The following is a 22,745-nucleotide window of genomic DNA, read 5'->3' on the forward strand; positions in this document are numbered from 1 at the left end:
GGCAGGCACCAGCCCAAATATTGACAGGCCACATCAAAAATCCCATTTATTGTTATTTATTCCCTACCTTTTCATTTTGCCAAATTATCTTAACCCTTACCTCTTACCAAGGATCAATGGACCAGCTGGAAGAAACTCTGAGTTGGTCACAACAAAATAAGGTTTATGTTTTACTCTCTTACTTTGCATCTGAAGTTCCATGATTGTGTCCAACACACACACAGGATTTGACTGAGTTTGGAGCTATTTGGGTTAATAAATGCTTCCAGATTTATGGTGGTTATTCATGCAAGGACCACATTACATGTAAATCAATACCAGAAAGAACAACTTGCTAAAAATATAAATACCACATTTAGGCTTCAACAATGTTAGAAAAGTGAGATTGTTTGGGGCTGTGTGTAAAATAACTGCACCTGTTCGAGTTATCAAGAGAGATCAGAACAGTGCTCGATGTTAGTCCACCCTAAAAATAGGAAATATCAGCAACTCCTGCTCTTCCAGCTCCTGAAGCCATGAGGGGCTGGGGACCTTGTTTTCCATCCCTGTGGAAGCTCAGCTACAGAAATCAGAAATAATTGCAAATAAATAAAAATTAATTGCCATTAAATGAAAATTAGTTTGTAAATAGATGCAAAAGCTGCTGCAAACCCTCTTGCAAGGAAACACCAGCGTTCTGTGGAGACCTGTCCCTTCCTGCCCATCCATCCATCCATCCATCCATCCATCCATCTCCCAGCAAACCAGAGCTGGACCCAGAGGTGGTGTCAGTGGTTTTTCCACTCCAGCCTGACCATCACCATCCATCTCATCCTTTGGCTGACAGCACAGGAAGGAAGCAGAGCCTTGGGGTTCATTTTTGCCACGGTTTTTGGTTTTCCCTCTCCAGCCACTCCTGGGCATCCCCATCCCACGGCGAGGCAGGACGTGCCACCCCCACCCAGGCAGGATGGGTGCTGTGGGAAGGCCCCTTTCCCCACGGGATCCAGGGCTGTGCCGAAGAGAGACATCTCTCCCTGTAACTCCATAACTCAGAATAAAAAGCTGAAGCTCGAACACAGCGCAATTAATGCAGGAAGCATCGATTTCTGCGCGGCACCAAGCTGGCTCATTAATCCCAGGTGCTCCCACGAGCCAATTCCAGCGCCGGCCTCCCTGCCACAGGAGCCGAACTGGAGAATATGGAAGGAGAAATTCCTCCCTACGCTGACCTTTTATCAGCTCAGAGCTTCAAACACCACGCGCCCGCAACCCAAAACCCACGTCAGCTCCTGGTGTTGCAGAGCTACGGGAGTCACCATCCTGGGAAATGGGCTGTCATTCCAAGGGCAGCATCCCACCTGCCTCTGCCAGGGATGGGGGTGATGCTGGGAGGCAGGGATGACTTTTTGGATGCAAGGGACAAGCTGCCTCCACGTGTCTTGGCTCAGTCTGTGCCACAGCATCCTCATAAAATCCCCCCTGGTCCACCTGGTAACACCTTCCTCCCCTCCAGCATGGATTCAGGAGTGGGGTGAGGGGAATCCCCATAGTTTCTGGGAAGCTGCTGGAAGTCACCTAAAGCCCCACAAACCATCAGAGACCAAGGTTGATGCCCCAGTACCACCTGGCCAGGAGACCATCTCCCCACACTGGGAGCCTGCTGGCTCCAACAGCCCTGGAACGGTGGGTCCTGGATTTAGGAACATGGCTCAGACAGCTAAAATATAACCCCGAAGAGCAGTAAAGTTGCCTTTTTGCCCCAAACACCCCCAAGGTGGGGAGGCCTGGATGCAGGAATATGGCTCAGGCAGCAAAGAAATCACTTTGTGGGGGGGAAAAGCTGCCTCTTTACCACAAGGCACCACGTTCCTACGCGGGGGTCGGATGCAGCAGCCGGCTGGGAAGGAAGGCGGGAGCATCCTCCCCTCTGGAACGAATGCCAAATCTGGTTTGCACTTGACAGAGCCTGACAAGAGCAACAATCACAGATTAGTAGGAAAACTTCTTGCTTTTCAACAAAGGTTAATAAATAGTGACAGCATTAAGTCTCTTCTGATTAACTATGCTGAAAGATATTATTGCCGTTTGGAACACGGAATCATTATTGGATTAACCACAGTGTATAAAAATGAAATGTGAGTTTTAATCTCCGACGCAGCCTCGCTGCGCTCCGACACACACCGGGTAATGCACAACTGCTCCCTCCTCTACATTCCCTGACTCTGACTGTGCAGAGATTCCATCGAAACCACGTCGTCTTCCCAGTTTTGGGGGGATTTCTTTCCTTTCCTTGGCTGCAACGAAGCCACCGCGACTTGACTTGAGAGGAATCTGAAAACCAGGCACAGGTTCTGGCTAAAACTAAGCCCCAAATCCTCTGTCATTTCCGAATCCAGCATCTCCCAAGGATGGATTTCACTGGGCTCCAGTGCCCTGGCATGGAGCAGGCAGGGATGAGGGTAAGGAGCAGGAATTGCTGCTCTAATTCAGGAGGCAGTAAATGAAGCACTTTCTGCCCATCCTGTGCTTCCTCACCCTCTGGGCAGAGATGTCTCAGGGGGCAATGCCCAAGGGCAGAGCAGGGCAGGGGACAAACCCAGCACTAGGGTCACCAGTGCCAAGCATCCCAACAGGGATAAGGCCCATGGAGGGACCCCTGCAGTGACAGTCAAAGGAGACAGGATGGATCCAAGCTGGTGGTGGGGTGGGATGAACAGGGAGGCAACATCCCAACATTGGGATGAGCTTCCCAGGATGTGCAGTCACTCTTTAGGAGAGGGGATATGGACCCAGGGTGTCATAATGGACACCCCACTCCCGGTGCCAGGCTGTGCTCAGAAGGAGGAGACAAAGGGAGATGGGGATGGGAGACAGGGATGGTTTGGTTGGAAATGACCTCCAACAATCAACCAGTCCAAGATGTTCAAAGGGAAGAGCTTTTCCAAGCTAACAGTTAAAAGGAAAACCCCCAAAGGCAGAGGAAAGAAGGTAGTGCCCGGGCTGACACCGCCCGTGTCTGAACAGCACAGAGGGCAGGGAAAACCTGCAAAGCCTCGGGATTTGCTGTAACTTAACAGTTTCCACACACCACCTCAATCCTCTTCAGCTGCTCACAGGGCAATTTGTGCCCAAACTCGAGGCTCAAAATAGAGAGAAGGTGCTGCTGCATTTAATTAGACAAACTTGGGCCAAATCCAGGCACAGTCCAGCCTAATGCCAACACAGTGATGCTTTTACCCAGTGATGATTTTACCCATTTCTACTCAAAATTGCCTATTGGAAAAAGAAAAAAGCTCATGACTGAGAATCTTGCCAGCTTGGGGGTGTGTTTGGGATTCCGCCTTCCAGCCCTCCCACCAGGACTTAAAATACCTCCAGGCTTGGCCAGAAGAGAACATGATAAATAATATATTTACCACCTTATAATAAATATCATGCTATAATAAATAATAGGTTAAAATCAGGGGAGAGAGAAGGCAAAGTCACAACCCCCCCCCCCACACACACACACAGGGAAAGGATGGATGGGGAAGTGTGGAAACCCTACAGATGCTATCACAGCCCCAGGAGCCATCCTGGATGAGGCCATGGGGCAGGACCTGGAGTCCTGCAAAGACCCCAAACCCCAGAGCCACCAAAAGGGTTGCCTGCCTCCCTCTTCCTTAAAAAAAACCCCAAACTAGTAGCAGCAGTGGTTCTTTTCCACAAAAAACACGTCACTTTTATGAAAAACAGGATGCATTTTCTCCAGAAAAGGTGTTTCTGATGGGGAAAAACAAAGTCAAACGTCTTCCAAAAGAGAAAATTTCTGTAGCTATATTTTAGGAGGATTCTCTCCTGTTTATCCTTCCCACTGTTGGCTTTACACCCACCTTACTTCACTGCACAGCACCAGGACTATTCTATAATATGACAAAACAGCTTTGCTAGCCTATTATGATATTTTTTTCTTATTTTTATTTTTAAAACCAGTAAGAGCAGCTGCTACTTAGCACCAACTGAAACCCCTTATCTCCTTTCCTGGATGAAAGGGGGGGTCTGTTTGTTGTAATGAAGCCGGTTTGCACCTAGATCAAAGCCTCCACTGTTTGCATCCTCGGAAAAGTGTTTGACACTCGTGTCAAAGTGTCAAACTATTTCATTACCACGCAAAGCAGAGACACTTTGACTAGAGGAGATAAGATGTTTCCGTCAATCAGCATCCAGAAACAGCCTCCCCACGATGATTAAAAAAATAATATATAACAGGGTGGTTTCAGCCACAGCATCCGAACGGCGTCCGGGGAGGGAAGAGACGGGGTAATAAATAACAGCACCAAAGCAAAGCTCGACAGCCAGGCACGAACACCCCACCATGCTCCTTCTGGGGAAATTCCACCTGATTCATGGGGATAAAAACCAGGGGAAATAAGGAACTGCTGCCCAAAGGGAGAGGGGATGCTGGTGCTGGCTCATCCCGCCATCAGCCCTGGTGTTTCACATTTGAGGATGGAGTTTGAGGGATCTCCCTGGCCTTGTAGGTGGGAAAAGGCTGAGATATGTCAGAAAGCATAAAAACAGCCCATCTCTCTGCCCATGGAAAATCAAATGCACAGGTGGGAAACCCCACAGCTTCTCCACCCTGCAGCCCAGGCATGGAGGAGATGAGGATGAACAAGGGATGGGGTGAACTGGAGGGACGTCACCACACCCTCAAATCCATCACCAGCACTATGAACTGCAGCCCAAGCTGACTTCCTCCATGGGGCACCACCAAAAACACCCCACCAGGCAGCGCCAAGGAACAGGCAGGGCTTGGGGACTTCCACACAGTCCAGGAACACCCTGTGAAACCAGCACCAGGTCAGCAAAGCCCCAGGAGGGAGCTGAGAGCCCTCGGATATAGCAAAGGAGCATACTGGATCACATCTTAAGAGACTCACCACACACAGACAGTCCTTCCTGTGGAAGAGCCAAGAAACAGCTGCAAAATTTAATCAGAAAGGATTAGATCTTGGGTACCATCAGCTCCATCTCCTCTGAAAAGTCCTCACAGGAGCTGCTGGTGGTCAGAAACACTTTGGGGAAACACCCCTAAAATCTGTTGCTCCATATTTCTGCTCACTCCTCCCTAATCCATCCCTTAGAGCAACACATAACTGGGGTCCACAAGGTGACACAAGACGAGGGGACACTCGTGCTCAGTGCCAGGAGGTGACACAGTCCCCTTGGGTGTCACCAAGCTATGCCAAAAACAGCAAGGACCCCTCAAGCATCTCAGGGGATCTTCTCAGCACTGGGTGCAATGAATGTGTTTGTTCAAGGGAAAATAGAGCTGGAAGCAGCATCCAGCCGTGGTGGAGATTAGAGAGAAGCCTGCTTAGACCCAGCTGCACTGAGGAGCTGTACAGGAACACTTCATCCCTGTGTAAATACCGCCACCAGAATGCCGGCACAGCTCTGGCTCCGAGACCAGCGGGAAGTTCTCAGCTGAGCAAATGCTGCTTGTTTAATTTTCTGCTGCCCTCAGGCACATTCACCCTGCTGATTTTCCCCCAAATGCTCTTTTCCCCCTCTCCTCTCTGGAGGAGGGAGGCTGACCCTCCCATAGGATCCATGTGGATTTCCAGAAGCAGGACAAGAGTGGCTGCATCCCGCTCTGAAGGATGATTCCCAGGTTAATTCAGGTCGAGCTCCTGGCCGGAGCAAGCTGCTTGGGGCACACATGCAGATCCTCTCTGCTGACCTCTTTGCAAACTCCTCTTGCAAAATTGGTTTTTAGCAAAGCCACTTATCACCTTAACCATCTATCGATTCCCTGACTCCTGGCCAGAGCTCCCAGGATCCAACAGCACGGGCAGGAGAAGCAGAGGAACACAACTGTCAAGGAGGGTGCTACAGCACGTGGCCAAAATCACTCCAAACACAAAGCAAGGGGGTCAGAGGCTCACCAGGGACATCAATGGCCTGGCCATGGGGCAAACACTGATGGCTGTTTTATTGCCACATTCACCACAGGAAAGATGCAGGTGATCCTTGGGATGCATCCTTAGACTCCATCCCACCACGCACAAATCCTGCCCTCAGATGTGGCTCTACACTACAAGAAGGACATTGAGGGGCTGGAGCGTGTCCAGGGAAGGCAACAGAGCTGGGGAAGGGTCCAGAGCAGTAGGAGTGGCTGAGGGAGCTGGGGGGGCTCAGCCTGGAGAAAAGGAGGCTCAGGGGGACTTTCTCGCTCTCTACAACTCCTTGACAGGAGGGGGGAGCCAAGTGGGGGTCAGGCTCTGCTCCCAGGGAAAATGGGACAGGACAAGAGGGAACAGCCTCAAGAGGCACCACAGGAGGTTCGGGTTGGATATCAGGGAAAATTTCTTCATGGACAGCATGGTCAGGCATTGGAACAGGCTATCAGGGCAGAGCTGGAATCATCACCCCTGGAAGCGTTCAAAAGGCACGTGGATGTGGCACTAGGGACAGGGTTTGGTGGTGGCCTTGGCAATGCTGAGTTAACGCTCGGACTCAGTGACCTCACAGGTCTTTTCCAGCCTTAAAGATTCCATGATCCCACTCCACCGAGCTGGGACCTGCACAACGCCAGGACCTCCATCTCCCACACGGCAACTGCAAAGGAGAACAAACAAATAACACCTCCCCCCGAGTATCCCTCTCTAAGGAATCTCCCACATGACAGAGGAGCCACCTAAATCCGAGCTGGGCAGCCAGGCCTGGCTGGGGGCTGGAGCAGGAGCTGCCTGCAGGAGCTGCCGCCTCTCGCTCTTCCCGGCAGTATCGATCCCCCAGCAGTAACAGCTGGTATAATTTTTGCTTAGCTTCAAATACCTGGTGATCATGAATTCTTTGGCCACAAGGTTATAAAGCATTCTCTAAAACATGAGAAAAAGATTAAGCCTGCTTATAGTTAATAATATACTGTACACTGTCTATCAAGCTGGCTGTTTGCTATTGAGAGCCTACTATTAGACACTTATTTAAAAGGCCTTTCAAGGCTTCCCAAGAAAGTGCAGTTATGCATTTTTTTTTCTGGCAAGAACTACTATAGATAAACATCAATTCGCTCCTGCGGATCACAGTCGCAGTAAATAAATTTTTCAGGAAGCTAAGTTCCATACAAAGCCTCCTCAAAGCTCCCATTTCACACAACATCAATGTTTGGCCTCTGAGAAAGAAAAAGCTCGAAGGTTGCTTTACATCCAGAGCTAAATTATCAATTGTAGCTGCTTAAAAAAAAAAATAAATGAGAGGGTGCTTCGATGAGAAATCGGGGCGGGAGGTAAACAACACGGTGGGTAGATGGTGATGCCAGGTGGAGACAAAATGAGGAAAGGAAGGGTGATGGATCTGGACCCTCTAGGATGGCGTCTGCAGCGCCGCAATCATCGCTGAGGCGAGGAGGGAGAACCAGTTCCGGGCAAGCTCAGCAGCCACCGCCCACGCCAGGCTCCTTTATAGCTTTTTAAAGTAGCAGCCTGGGATTATCCACTATAAAGTGTGTCACCAAAAAACCCCCACTCCAGTCGTAACCGTAAAAGCTGCAGCTCCTCGGAGCACTCGCAGGGGCGGGTGGAGGGAGAGCTGCCCAGCCCAGGGCCGAGCCAGGTTTGCCAGCTCAGACAGTGGGAAGGAGTTCTGAACCATCGGCGCTTTTTGAAGCAGCTCGACGGGATTCAGCCATGGGATGGGAAAGCTGGGCAGGAAAAGCATCTCAGTTCACCTCTACTTAACAAAGCCCTTGTAATTCTGGTGTCCCGTGGGGTTGCTACCCACTGCCTTCCCAATAACACAGTCTGGGGGGGGCACATCCATATCCCGAGCTCCAGGACTTGCTGGCACTGCTGGAGCCAGGGCCATGCTAATATCCAGGACACTCCATCTGCTCCTTAAATAAAGAGATGCTGGGCTCTGTTATTATGGTTTAATTATTAGCCTAAAAAAAGACCGGAGCACAGGAACCCTTCCAGGCTCAGCTTATGCATCCTGGCGGGAAGGGGAGTCCTTCAATAAGAGGAGGAGGGATGGGTGAGGAGAAGAGCACTGCTGCCAAAAGGCAAAATCTGTACAGTCCCCACAGTGAGTCCTAATGAACCCAAATTCCCTGCAGTGCCCAAAATTGCTGGAGCATCATACTTTGCTAAATGGCTTAAAAAATCAAGGAGAAAAAAGGAGAAGAGAGTGTGTGCTGATCTGGGTAAGTCTGGATCAAATCAGTGCAGCTTTGGAACAACACACGGGACTGGCTGGGGTACAAATTCATGGACCCAAAATGAATCAGAGAATCACAGAATGATTTGGGTTGGAAGGGACCTTGAAGATCATCTCATTCCAACTCCCTGCCATGGGCAGGGACACCTTTCACTAGAACAGGTTGCTCCAAGCCCAGTCCAACCTGGCCTTGGACACTTCTGGGGTTGGGAACCCTGGAATAAACCCTGAGCTGCAAAGGAGCAACCCTTTTTCATGTCCTTAAACTGCAAAGGAAGCCGCCAAGCACCATTTCCAGCCCCATCAGCACCATTTCCTCCCCTCACACAAGATCTGGCTCCCACACGGTGGCAGAACTGGCCCAGGCACCATTTTGGATCAATCCAGTCCAGAGCAATGACACTAAAACCCAGGGGTCCATCAGCAATTAATTTACTCAGCTGCTAAACACAAGGGCAATGTTGAGAGTTAATAAGTGACCAGAGGAGCCAAGAACTGGGCAAATCCCCAGGGCAACTCCCCACTGCCCAACATCAGCAGCTAAAGCCTCACCATCTCCATCAGCGCTTCCTAAGCGCCCATTATCAAATAAAAACCAGCTCAGCTGCCCCTCTACTCTTTGCAAAACTGTTTTTCTTCCAACTCTTCTCAGAAAATAACCAGCAGATGCTCAAGAGAAGAAGCACATTTTCCATCACTAAAATAAACTTAATTTTGAAGCGGTGAACTTGTGACACCCATCGCTCTCCTGCAAATAAACCCACCGAGGATGATATAATATGCATATTTAACCTTCTGATGTCGCTAATGTATTTAGGAGGAGTTGATATATCGCTGATGGGTGTGAGAGCAAACACCCACTACCTGCAGCGTTATTCCCAGGTTACAGGAACGAGCCCTTGGGATTATGGGGCTGTAAAAGCTCCAGAGGAGGTCTCGGAGTGTGGCTGGTTGTGGTCAACCATCAGCAAACACGGAGCATGTGGGTGCCCAGAGTGGGGCTGGAAGAAGCTACAACACCCAACAGGACCAGAAGGCTCATCCCCATCACCACATCCCCATCCCTGGCATTCCCATCTCCGGGATGCCCTGGATTTCCTGGTGCTTAAATCACTACCTCAACAAATCAAAAGAAAAAAATATACATATAAATTCAGAAATACACCAAATTTTAAAGAAGAGGTAACACTTTCAAGGAAGAAATAAATAACCTGCCAGGAGCAATTCCTCACCCCCAGCCACGAATTTAATTGATCCGAGGGAAAACATTTATTTAGGTTAAGGAGACCACCAAAAGGCACAAGTTTTAAAAGTAAAAATCCCGAAGCACCCAGGGCAAACCCATGCAAATTATCATCCCTAGGAGTTCTTGTCTATATCAATATCTGCCAGCAACAGAATGTCCCCAACCAGCCGCCACATGGCCATCATACCTTGGTGACACTCTTATATTTATGAGACTTTTACCTTTTCTGTTATTAAAAATCAGAATCTCCTTTTCAGGCAGTGCTGTGACAGTGGCTGTTAACCACTTGGTTGGCTTCAAGCCAAAATTTTGACCCAGCGGATTCCATTAAAAATAATAATAATAATAATTTATTATTAAAAAAACAATGTTTATTTTATGCACGACTTTACGAAAAGAAACACGTTTTGAGTTGCAATGAAATATGTCAACTCTGGCTTTTTGTTTGTGCCCCGGGTAATCAAACAAAATAATTGTAAAATAAATAAACAAAGCTTTTGGCCAGGTCTCCACTCGGTATTTAACCTTTCATGGGGATCCATCTTTTTAATGATGAAATCAAAGCTATTCTCTGTGCAACTTTGCTCACAGGCAGGAATTTGGCCAGGATATTTCCACATCCCACCAAGGTTTGTCTCCTGCTCTCCCAGCAGCCACAAGCTCATCCTGGTGACCCTCAGAGAGGGGAGTTCCACACAGGATGCTCGGGAAGGTGTGAGCCAAACACCCCCAAAACGCTTTTACACACAAGACTTGGTGACTGATAAGTGTTTTCCATCGATAACACGATAACTCAATCAAAGCTCCAGCGTGGCCTCGGATCTCCTGAGCAGCACCATGGATTTCCTACCCCATCAGCGGATGGATCAAATACCTGGCACGAGGCTGCAGATAATCCCGGCGATTTATTTTGGGGGAGCCAGGGCAAGGGAAGGCAGGGCCAGGCTCCAGCCCCGGCGAGGATTTGCGTATTAGTAAAAACAAACAATCCTGTAAATAACGAGCCCCTCGTCCTGTCTCCACCACGCTCCTCTTATTGAGTGAGTCAGATGTTCTGCTGATTAAAAATTGATCCATTTCAAAATCTAATCAACAGAATAGGATTCTTTCATATGTTATCAAGGCAGCTGCTGACAACAAAAACCAAACCTGTTATTAACCCATGAACCCCGATGACCTGAACCTGGCTGGGCTCTGCAACTGTAAATTATTCAGTAGTCCAAGAGCAATACCCGTAAGCCTGATGAATTTACGCCCTGACCGGAGCCGGTGGGGGTTAAAGCCAATATCACAGACCCAGGGGTCCCTGGGGACATGGTTCACGACACGCTGCCACTCCGTGTCATGCCTGGGAATACATTACAGGCATCTGCTCGCCTTTGCCTTGCAAATGTCTGGTCCTTTTTTTTTTTCTTTTTTTTTTCTCCCCGTTTTTTTGTTGTTTTTGTTTTGAAATGACTTTCTGGATTCAGCACAGTCACTGTGCTGAGGGTCTCTGCTCCAACACTCGTGTCACCAGAGCAGAGCAGAACTCAGGGAGCAAACGGTTTGCGTCCCTGCATTGCTGGTTCAGCCACAGGGAACGGGAAAACCAGAGGAACAACTGGGATTTGCTTCATTTCAATCATTATTTTTGAAGTCCTGCTTGCAACCCTAGCCCAAGCTGCTCAACCCAGCGATGGAGACATCACAGTGGGTCGATGCCACTGCTGGGGGGACTCCTTGGACCTTGCTTTATGAGGCTGCTGATGTTCCTCCATAGGCATGCCCAGCCAGGAAGGTTTTTTATAAAAAAGATAAAAACAACGTAAAAATGTTCTGCTTTCCCCAAAAAACATCCCCTTCACCCAAAAGATGACGCAGAGAAGCCCCAGCCTTGCCACAGATTCCAACCCCACACCATTGCCAGCACCCGGGATCGCTGCCGGCTGAGCCACCACAGCATCACTTGGTTCCCCAGACCTCAAACCAACATCCTTCTGCAAGGTTTTTGGGGGAAATTGACAGTTTTAAGTGTAGATTTTAATGCTTTCTGGGGCAAAGACCCCCAGCCCAACACTGCTGAACTCTTCATTTCCTCCCCCGAGCTGCCCAGACAGCCCCAGCCTGGCTGATCCGCCTGGCTCCAACCAGAACAGGCAGAAATCGGCGCCACATAAACCAAGTTCAAAGATAATGACAGCTCTTCTCTTAAATCGTAATATATTTATAAGTTTAATGACTCTCTGACCTCTCCTTAAAGCCCAAATAACCCCTGGGGAGCCCCCTCAGACGGGCTGCGATCGATCCTGGCTGGGCTGCACCTCCCGGCCAGCGGCACCTCCCAGGGATGCTCCAGGCATCAGGTGGGAGGTGAAACCCCTCCTGCTCCCCCCAAAACCCACTGAGTGACAACAGGACATTGGGGTTGTTCTGATATTTAATACTGAGCCCGTCACCCTCCTTCATCCCACAACCTCAGGGGGACCCAGGGGACCCCAGCTGGCACCATGTGGCTAAAAACACCAATTATTGATTTCCCCCTCGCCCATATTAAGTCCAAAAGGGCTTTACAAACAATCCAGAGCACCGCTGGCAGTGCCAGTGCCCACAGGGATGCTCCTGGACAGTCTGGAAGTGAAGCCCAGGCTGTTCCCCAGCAGGGATTTTGGAGCATTGTGCTCTCCCCAGCATGTTGGAATCCCAGCCCATCCCTACACCCCAACATGAGTGCACAGACATCACCTCCATCAGTTCTGGATCCAAACCTCAGGAGAAGAAGTTGGGGTTGGAGGTGTGAGGGCAGAGCACAGTCCCCTCTTACCAGGAGTGGAAGAAAAAAAACCACAAAAACCAGCAGAAACCGGGCAGTGGGTACCAACCCCAGCAGCAAAAAACCACAAACAAAGCATTTTTGTGCTGTTTTTTCCTATTTTAAAACCTCCCTGGATAAAGACTCCTGGCTGCACATGCCCAGGCTTTGCAGTCAGAGCAGGCTGGTCACCCACATAACTCCTGGATTGGGGCTCTGTGATCCACCCTACTGTGGGGCACCTGGATTAAATCCCCAGGAGCTGCATCCCCACATCCCTCCCTGTGCATCATCCTGCCCAGGGCTGTGTGGATCCCCCAGCCAGGCATCCCCATGCACTTCAGCATCCTTCCAGGGATGCTGCCCAGTGGGATAGCAGAGGGATTCAGAAGTGGAGAACACAGCAGGGGTTTGTCTCTTAATAAACCAGATATTCCATAAAATTTCATTCTATTACAAGGTAGATATCGGGGAGCCAGCTTTGGAAGAGAAACCCAGCGCAGAGCAGCCCCATCCTGGCACAGTTAGAGATCCATCCCTAAAATCTGCAAGGATTGTCTCATCACCATCCTCCTCCTCGTGGCCAGGGCAGGCAGGCTCACCCAGCCCCGACCTCTGCTCCCTCCCCTCTATCTCATAATCACACTTGTGCGAAGCCGCTGCCGTACATAAGGAAGAAGAGAAAACATCCTTGGAGAGCCTCACAATCAGACAATTTTTAAGATCATGGAGCATTAAACCATTCCCAATAGGGTTTACTAATCAAACAGCCAAATCCTTCATAACCAACCAATCCCTACAGAGCAATTAAATCCTTCCCCTTTAAAACACTTGGCACGCCGTCTGGGGAGAAAAAGAAAAATTTGCAAAATTCATTTGATAAATTAACCAGGGAAAAGAAAGAAGTGAATCAAGCTTTGTTCTTTTCATTTTTTTTAATTATGGAATTCACAATGCCTGAATAATGTTTAATAAGAACTATGAAAATTCCTAACAGTATTACAACACAACACAAAAGAATTAACCTGGTTACCGTGAAAAATTGCATATTTAATTAAGAACAGAGAGTTCAAAACTATCCAGAGATTTCAAAAGTACCGTTGCCTAAGGGGCTAAATTACACGCTCGCAGTGCTGCTAACAGGGCTGGAGCGCGCAATCATCACCCAAGTGTCCCCATTAAGTGACAATGGGCAGATGACATCAAATTCATTTCAAAAGCAACAGGAATTGAAGCATTCGCTTGGGTAGTGGAAAGGAAAGCGACTACCCTGCTGGTATAAACCAGACCCCTTGTTGATAAAGGCAATAATTAAAGAATAATGTTAATTAGCTGCTTTTATTTGAAAGAAAAGTGCAGTGGCAGGAGACGGTACCTCTGCGGCGTGTGCCGAGCGGAGAGTGGAGCGGGGGAAGCTGCTGGCCTGGGGTGCCTGGACACGTGCTGGAGCCCTGCCCAGGGCAGAGTCCTGTTGGCCTCAGGTACCTGCTGGCCCAGCCAGCCCTCAGCTCTGCCAGGGCTGGGGCTGGGAGGAGTTTGGAGGCGGCTGGGATCAGCAGAGAACAGCACATCACCAGTCCCAGAGAAAGGGAACTGGAGCAGCACAGCCGGAGTGTCCCACTCCAGCACAACAGATGTGACATCAGCAACCACTCAGGGGAGAGACCTCATAAACTGACAGAATCATGGAACAGCCTGAGTTGAAAGGGATCCACAAGGATCATCAAGTCCAGCTCTTGCCCCTGCTCAAGACACCCCAACAATCCCACCCTGTCCCTGACAATGTTGTCCAAACTCTCCTGGAGCTCTGACAGCCTCGGGGCCGTGACCATTCCCTGGGGAGCCTGTTCAGTGCCAACCACCCTCTGGGGGATTAACCTTCTCCTGAGATCCAAGCTAACCCTCCCCTGGAGGGAGTTCACTCCCACCATCCTGGGGGGTAAAGGGAGAGCTTCAGCACGGGGTTCCCAACAGCCTTCCTCCTGGAAGGCACCATCCTCTCCATCACCCCATCCCAGCCGCTGTGTTAGGCATCACTGGAGGGGGGCTTTTAGCAACACTACTCACCTAAAGCAGAGCCAAGAAACTGGGGGGGGACAAGAGGGATAATAATTACCCAGCTCCCAGGGATGCAGCAGTGTTTGTGCAGCGCTCCGAGAGCCGCAGACGGAGGCAGCTCTCCCTGCCGGGGTGATTAATAAGGAATAAATGTCCTCTGCAGCCAGGTTGAGCAATAACAGCCCGGCTCCGGCTCCGTGCTTACAGCACACATTACAAGCCCCGCTGCCAGCGCCAGGTAATACTTTATTATGTTATCCCGACGGAAGAAAACAAAGGATGCTCGAGGTCCTGACTTTGGTGTAAAACCACGGCAGCGTTACCAGAGGCAACGGCGGTGCGCTCGGAGCGGCTGACGCACGGCACAGCTCCCACCAGAGGAGTATTTACACGGGGTTCAAACTGGTTATTTACTTTTTTAGGAACCCTCGTTGCAGGAGGCCTGGCTGGCACAGACACGCCGAGCCATTAATATTAAAGCGGTCCTGCCATCACGACGAGCCGCTTAAACCGCAGAGAAATCCACGCCTGGAGGGGGGAAGCTGGTGCAGCTTTGGGGAGATCACTGAGGGCCACAACAAACTAGTCCAAAAAATACCAATTAAACAGCAAGGCCATGGTAAAGAGTAAAAGGCACTGAAACCATTTTGGAAGGAGGTGTTGGTGTGTCCAGGGAGGCTCAGCTGAAAAAAAAGCCACCGATCGTGGGAATGTTGAATATCGCAAAGCAGGGCTTGGGCAGACACAGCCAAAATAATTCATAGTAAATGGGGAGATGAGGTTGAAGGAGACCATCATCACACACTGCCCTTCTGATGGGGATCCTGGCTGCAGATCTGGGGTGAGCAGTTGTTGCTCCTCATCATCTGAGGTTCCCTCTCCATCCAGAGCTGGGATCTGGGAGCACCGGATGGGGCCGCCTGGGAAGGGGGACTGCTGCTGTGCTCTGCTCATTAAAAGCACTCTGGCTCGTAATGAGCACTCCAGATTTCAGGCTATCTTAGCTTTTTGGGTAGATTTTGCTGATGACTTCCCCCCAGCTTGCTGACTTTGAGAGCCAGCTCTTCATTGTGAGCCTGGACCTCTTGGCAGAGATGCCCCCTGAGATCCCCTGCACGGGAACACCAACAATATATGCAACCCTTCTGAGGGGCCTGTGCTGCAGGAGATGAGGGACCAGCCCACAGCCACACACCCAGGGCATGGACACAAACCCCACAATGCTGCCAGACCCCTTTTTGGGATGATTCACCCCAAAGTGTTGGTTTGCAAAAATTCTCCATCCCTTGTGCCTCATGAACAGGGAAACTGAGGCACAAAGGCATCTCCCAGGGCAGCAAGTGGGTGCTGGGACAGAGCCCAGCCCAGTGCAGTGTCACAGCTGTTCCACTCCAGCCCAATCCAGAGATTTCATAGAATCATGGAATGGTTTGGGTTGCAAGGGACCTCAAAATTCATTTAGTCCTGCCAGGGAAGGGACACCTTCCACTATCCCAGGCTGCTCCAAGCCCCATCTAATCTGGCCTTGAACACTTCCAGGGACGAGGCAGCCACAGGTTCTCTGGACAACCTGTGCCAGGGCCTCCCCACCTTCACAGGGAGGAATTTCTTCCCATTATCTAATCTAAATCTACCTTATTTCAGTTTAAAGCTACACCCCCTAGTCCTGTCACTCCATGTCCTTGTCCAAAGTCTTTCTCCAGCTCTCTTGGAGTCCCTTTAGACACCAAAAGGTGTCCTAAGGTCTCCCTGGAGTCTTCTCCAGGCACCTGTGATGGGAAAGGGGACACAATCCCATTATTTCACAGTGGGCTGGGGACAGACACGTTGAGTTTTAACCCTGTCAGAGAAAAACCCAATCCCCCATGCTCAACCCCATCCTCCCCACCCACTGAGCCCTGAGATGATGGGGTGAGGCACCCACAGATCCCACTCCCCCCCAAACCCAAGCCAGGAGAGTGGGAATCACAGTACAGCAGGGATCTCAAGCAAGCCAGACCCAGCACGGGGCCAAATCCTTCCTCCCAGGTTTTGCTGTCTTGGAAAAATACACCAAAAGCTGCAGGAAAACGTGCACCACCAAAAAAGAAAAAAAAAAAAGGTAATCAAAGAAAACTCAGTCACAGATCCTGTTGCAACACGCAGGAGAAAGTGTTACAGAAGGAGAAAACTTTTTAATAAAGTCTGCAAGTATATATTCCTCCTTTATCAACCTCAAGATTTATTGACCCAAGGAGCCATATTGACTGAATAAATCTTGATAATGACCCCAGCAGAAGTCAATACCTGCTTATTATCTCCCAAGTTGGGGAATTACATCTTTCGGTAATAGGAGCAGGATGGTACAAAATGTTCTGAGAAACTTCAGCCAGGCTTTTTTGGGGGGAATGGATGTCTCTAATGTGCCTTTTCCAATCTGAGAGGGAACTTGTTACACCATCAATACAGCAGGGGAGCCGTGGTGTGGTTTCTGTCTCGAGGCCTGGTGAGGGGGGAGCACAAACCGTCGCTTCCCAATCCGAAATTAATTCCATTTTCAAGGCCTGCTGAGGAGCAGGATGCTGCAGCTCCCCATTGCCCTCCCTCCCTGCAAACAATGGCCCTGTAATTTCAATTTGCTGTGTTGTGTTGGCAGCTCCCGGGATAATTCCCTGAAGTTTGGGATAGGGGAATACCTGCAGGCAGGGATGTAGCTCCATGACTACGCCAGCACCCAAGGGAGGAGAGGAACAGCAACATCATCGTCTCATGGGACACAGAGACTCCTCTGGGAACCAAAATACACTGATTTTCTCCAACCAGCAAAAGCAGGGAGGGAAAATAGGGGAGCAGGCAGGTCCCTTGACCCCCAAATCCATAGGCAAGTGCAGCCTCCTGCATTTAAAGATGGTGCTTCTTTTGCCAACAGCCAACTTCCCGTTGAGCAGAGAAAACAGGAGCCCTGGGACCGGCACACACAACAATTTGCCTGTATTTTTATTTCAAGTCTCTGCAGACAGCAAGAAAAATTAACTGAAGGGAGCAGCTCCTGAGCCAACATATGGAGGGAGACGAATCGCGAGCTCCGCGCGCTCCGCTGAGGTTATCTGGTTAAGCAAGTGCCTCCTAAAGGACTCCCAGGCTGGGAGTGTACTACCTGCTTAATCTGGTCATAAATAATAATTCAGATCACCAAACCCTTTAACATTCTGCTCCACCTGCAGCGCAGAGGCCCCACTGAGCCCTGTCGAACTCACGGCTTGAGGCAGCGCGAGGTGATGCTGCAGCCCTGGCACCCCAAGGAAAGGGCTCCTCACTCACCCCCATCGATGCAGGAAGCACCCCACGAGCCCCCCTCCACGCTCTCCCCCTCCCCTCAGTGATCACAGCAACCCCAAGAGCTCCACTCGCTGTCCCCATCCCCATCTCCAAGGTGGAGAACCCACCAGGAGATGGCACAGCTCAGACTCTTCCCTCCAGTCCCACAAAAATCAAATTATATTTCCATCCCTGTCCCCTATTTGCCTCTTGGCCACAATCCCTTTTTTTTTTTCCCCCCACTTCCAAGGCCATAGAGACAATCCACTAAACTGGATCAGGAGGCCAGCGCGTACATCTCTAATGGGCTGCAGCACGCACACAATTAATTAATGGATTTATTAATTAGGGAAGAAGTCACTCTTCGGGCTGGAATTGGGGTCACCAGTTTCTAAAGTGAGAGCTGTGGAGCTAAAGATAAACTCTCATTTTCTGCAGCTCTTCTTGTCTGGCAGTGTCTCAATTATTCAGACACAAGGAAAAAAAAAAGTAAAAAATCAGATTTCAGTTCAGGAACTTCACGGTCCGACTTTCCGGCGACACTCAACACAGACCTCACAGCAGGTGGGACCAGAAACACAGCCCTTCTCCTTCTCAGCTTCACATATGAATTGGAAATGGTAGAAATACCAAGTACTTGCTTCTAGTGAAGGATTTGGGGGACGTGGGATGGATGTGGCACCTCAGCCTGTCCCAAGGAGGGAGCTGTGGTAGAGGAAGGGGACACCGAGGTGGACAGTGACAGTGAAGTTCAGAGACACACAAGTCCTCCAGCCACCAAGGTTTGAACTTGCTGATGCTACAGCATCAGCTACATCCCAGAACCCTCAATCTCTAAGGAAGCAAAGCTCCTGGGTGAAGGAAAGACACATCCCCAGCGTTCCTATCAACAGATAGGCTACCGAGCACAGCCTCAACAGGAGGCAGCAGAGAATCCACACAAGGAGCACCATCATGAATGTCCTGGTCATTGGGAACCTCCCAAGAGGAGCACACAACTATCAGACCACAGACAACCCAACCATGAGACAGGCATCTGCCAGAACAGCTTTGTCAGTGCCACTGCTCCCAAATTCATATTAATTGGTTAAACCAGATGACTCTGCAGCCAACGCTCCCCACGCCCCGATGCACCGGGAGCAGCTGGAGCCACTGGAAAGCACAAACCACATTCCCAACCTCGCAAGGCTTCTCAGCCAGCCCCAGGCACAGGCTGCATTTCCACAAACCCTGAGAATTCAGCTTGGAAAAACAAAATCCACACACACACGATGGGGGCACCCAGAGAGCCCCCTTGGGCTCCCCTCTCTTTCCCTCGGGCCCCATCCCACCCTCCAGCGGGGATGATGACAGATAGTGTTGGGTGCTGGAGATGCTGGAGGAAACCAGAAGGTCCCACCAGTCTCTCCACAAGAGCCCTAAAAACACATGGCACCCAGGGAATTTGCAGAGGTGAAGCTCCCCAGAAGCACCTCAGCCTCCTCCCCGAGGTTATCCTGCTACTCCACAAGAATGCAGTTTAGTTTATTAGTCCAAGCTCCAGGAATTAAGCTCCAGCCAAGAGGACTGATAGCTTATTTACTGCTGTCGTCTATATAAAGCAGAATTTTGACACATTGTTAAATGATGCACATTTAGATAAGTCAAGCTGTCATATCATTTAATGGATGTCTAAACTCCCTCTGTAGCTGATATGTAAAATTTATGCACTTCAGAATATCATAAGGTTATAATATTTTAATCACATCCACAGTTGTGTGGTGGCTTTTTTTTTTTTTTTTTTTGCCTCCCCTAAAGTTTAAACAGCGAAAACATTTTCATCAAGCAGACCATGCTCCGCAGGCTCCCGGCTCACCACCATCCGGCAGAGCCGCCGCCGCCACCGAAGTTTGTGCCCAACTCCAGCACAGGGAGAACATTTGCATTCCCGGGAAATAAAACGAAGAACATTTTATTTGACAAACCCAAGGCTGGAGCCGTGTAGCCAGAGCTCATCTGCATAATGAGATGTGAAGACATTTATAAAAGATGGCTCTAATCGCTCTCACTCGCCGGTGTATTTATTATCCCAAACCAGCAGCTCGCAGCTCTTCCCATTTTTTTTATTTTTTTTTTTTTTTTTTTTGGCTGTTTTACCACGGAACAGGTTGGATTCAAGCAGCACCCAGAGCATGGAATCCACACGGCGCTACCCGGAACGCAATAAACCCCAGCAAATTAAACCCCAAAAAAAACACCACCCCACAAAGGTATGAATCCCACTCTGACTATTACACACAAGAAAGCTGTAAAAAAATACTGCATTAGTAATGTACACAATAAACCAATCTCATAACCCGGTGAAATACGTCTGATATTATCTTTGATGGAATTTTATCTCTTCTCATTTCCGCGACTCTCTGCCGTAAAAGGGCTCAGCGCCGTTTCGATCCGAGCGCTGCCGAGTAGCACATTATCCCTGTGTTTTCCATATGCCCACCATTCATCAGGGCGGCTCAAACTCTGCCATTCCCGGCCAGCCCCAGGCCACCAGAGCTGCTCAGACACATCCATTATAAAGGAAGGGGGAAAAAAAAAAAAAAAAGGAAAAAGCTCTTGGAAGAATATAAATGGATTGTTTCCCTCCCTTTTTCGTTTTTTTTTTTTCCTTTTCGTTTCCCATGTTTTTATTTTTATTGTATTTTTTTTATGGAGGGCATTAGGCCAAGCTGGCACAAGGTCACCTTTCCCACCGTGATCCCGGCGAGGCGGCAGAACTGCTGCCTGGACAGGAGTCAATCCCCACTGCTCCCTCTCCAGCTCCGCACCCATCCACAGCCCCCGGCAGGCTGGGGAAGGAGAGCTGCCACCTCCCAGCCCACCTCTCCCTCCGGCAAAGTTCACCCCTGAGAGACCCACGGCAAAGTAGCTGCCAATATTTATCTTTAAATAAAGGTCTGCGCGCACCCAGGAAAAGTCATTAGCGCGATTTAGCGGGGAACGCTTTTGTATCCGAAGCGCTTTAGAACCGTAATCCCTTCCCTTCCACAAAGCCAGAGCGGAGCAGTCATGGCAAACCCACCGGCCGTGGTACCTGCGGTACTTTTCGGGTCGCGCAGCGCAGACGCAGCACCTAATCTGCTTAAAAGCCAAAACGTATTAAATGCTGGAACTGTTGATCCGGTACCGGAGCCCCATAAATCGCATTGCAATTTGTTTACTCCCCTCCGAAGCATGCTGCATTTTAAACTCCGGAATATCCTACAGGGATAAACCCGTTTAATATCCATGGAAATGAGCGTTTCGGCTGTTGTAGCGGCTCCAGGTTGGGTTTCATCCCATTATGTTGGGAGAGCCATTGTGTTAATTATCCGCCTCCTATTTAAGGTGCGCATTTAAGGTCACAAACTGTCAGCAGCCCCCGGCCAACCTTCCCCCGCACACGGTAACAAAGGACTTACCGGGAATTTCACAGACCGAGGGTACCACGGTGGGATACGGCGGCCGTGACCTGCCCGGAGCCACAAAGGAGCTGCCGCCCCCCCGCCGCATCCATCCCCGGCCCGAGCTGCACCGCCTGGCACCGACCGCCTTCCCGGCGCTCAGGGCTGGCCGAGCCCCCGCACCGGCCCCGCACACCGGCCCCGGATAACAATGGGAGGGCGGCGGGGCTCCGGGCAGCCCCGCTCCGCCATCCCCGCATCCATCACCGCACCTGCGCGGCTCTGCCCGCCCCGCGCGCACCGGGGGACGCGGGCACCGGGCTGCGGGGGGCACCGGGGACACTCGGCAGCCCGCGGGCACCTGCGGCTCCGCTCCGCGGGCGGGGACCGCCACAAACTTGGCGGGGCGGCGCGGGGGGCCGCGCTCCCCGCAACTTCATCCCGCGCAACTTCCCTCCCTCCCTCCTCTTCCTCCCTCCCTCCCTCCCGCCGGGGCGGAGCGGCGGCCGCCCCCCGGCCCCGCTGTCACCTCGGGGGCGGCGGGGCGGGGGCCGGGGCTCCATCGCGGCTCCATCGCCGCTAGCGCTGCTCCATGTTCCCGGGCGGCGCCGAACAAAGAGCGGCGGCGGCGGCGGCGGGGGATCAATTTCTGATACCTATCGATGGGGAAGGGCGGGCGGAGGGAGGGGGCGGGCGCGGGGGGAGAGAGGGAGGGAAGGAGGGATGGGGGCGGCCGCCCGGATCACCCCCCCCTCTCCCCTCCATCCTCCCGCTCCCTCCCGCCCGCCGCCAGCCCCGCGCCCGCCGCCGCCACCGACCTGGAGCCGGCGGACATCAAACCGTGTCCGGTATCGACACATCGATCCCACCTCGGCGGCCATCTTGGGGGAGCCCGGTGGCGCGGAGGGGCGCGGACCGGGGGTCTGCCCGCCCGCCCCCACCGGGGCGGCCCCGCGCCGGGGAGGAGGGGAACCCACCCGATCCACCCCCTTCCCCTCGAGACCACTCCTTTCGCCCCCGGTCCACCCCTCTGTCCCCCGGGACCACCCCCGAGCATCGCCCCCCGTCGTCCCAGGACACCTCCCCGTCACTCCAGGACCACTCCCCCCTCCCCTGGGTCTCCGTGCGGGGAAGGGTCGCGGAGCCCTCCATGTGATGGGTGGTGTTTTTTTTCCAGTCTAGTCGAGGTTTTTAGCTGGAAAATCGCCCGCCTGAAGCCGCCGGTTAAACTTTTCCAGGGTTTTTTTTGTTTGTTTGGTTTGTTTGTTTTTTTTTCTTCCCCTAACCTGACCCATCCAGCACCTTTGACCTACCGGGAATGACTACAACAAACATGCTCCGAGCGCTCGGCGGCCAGAAACACCCCGAGTTCAGGCTGATTTAGGGCTGCCTTTTTAAATTTCTCAATGCGGTGGGGCTCTGAGGAATCCAACCAACTTCAGCAGAGGAACAGAGCCCACCCAGCAGCTCCTGTCCCTTAGAATTCCCACTCTGCTTCCCCACCACAGAAAGAAGAACTTTACAGTTTCAGCCCCAAGTTGTCCCACAGCCTGTTGTACTGACCACCCCGACATCCAAAGGGCTTGGATAATCAATTCCTGTTCCCCTAGGAAGCGGTAACCCCCCAGCAGAGCAGTGTTTGCACTGGAGGGACCCCAACCCCGCTGGCTGTGACTCTTTTTTGAGCAGGAAAGGACGGGGCTGCCCCTCGGGTGCTTTTTGCAGGCGGGTGTTTGCAGACCAAGCA

General features: G+C 51.2%; 1 protein-coding gene across 5 annotated transcripts in view; it reads right to left on the bottom strand.

Moving 5' to 3' along the window:
• CUX2 (cut like homeobox 2) overlaps positions 1 to 21,925 on the bottom strand; it is a 65,802-nt gene extending 43,877 nt beyond the window's left edge. For 2 of the 5 annotated variants that reach the window (XM_050318547.1, XM_050318545.1), the window contains exon 1: positions 21,817 to 21,924. In XM_050318547.1, the coding sequence (XP_050174504.1) occupies positions 21,817 to 21,879 (63 nt within the window). In that variant the 5' untranslated portion in view covers positions 21,880 to 21,924. Of the gene's footprint in view, positions 1 to 21,016; positions 21,438 to 21,527; positions 21,628 to 21,816 lie in introns of those variants that run through there. The other 3 variants (XM_050318540.1, XM_050318541.1, XM_050318542.1) reach the window with 3 other exon arrangements.
• Positions 21,926 to 22,745: the final 820 nt, after the last annotated feature.

This window comes from Myiozetetes cayanensis, unplaced genomic scaffold, assembly GCF_022539395.1.
Source record: "Myiozetetes cayanensis isolate MyiCay16 unplaced genomic scaffold, myiCay2020 scf21, whole genome shotgun sequence".
Classification (NCBI taxonomy): Eukaryota; Metazoa; Chordata; class Aves; order Passeriformes; family Tyrannidae; genus Myiozetetes; species Myiozetetes cayanensis.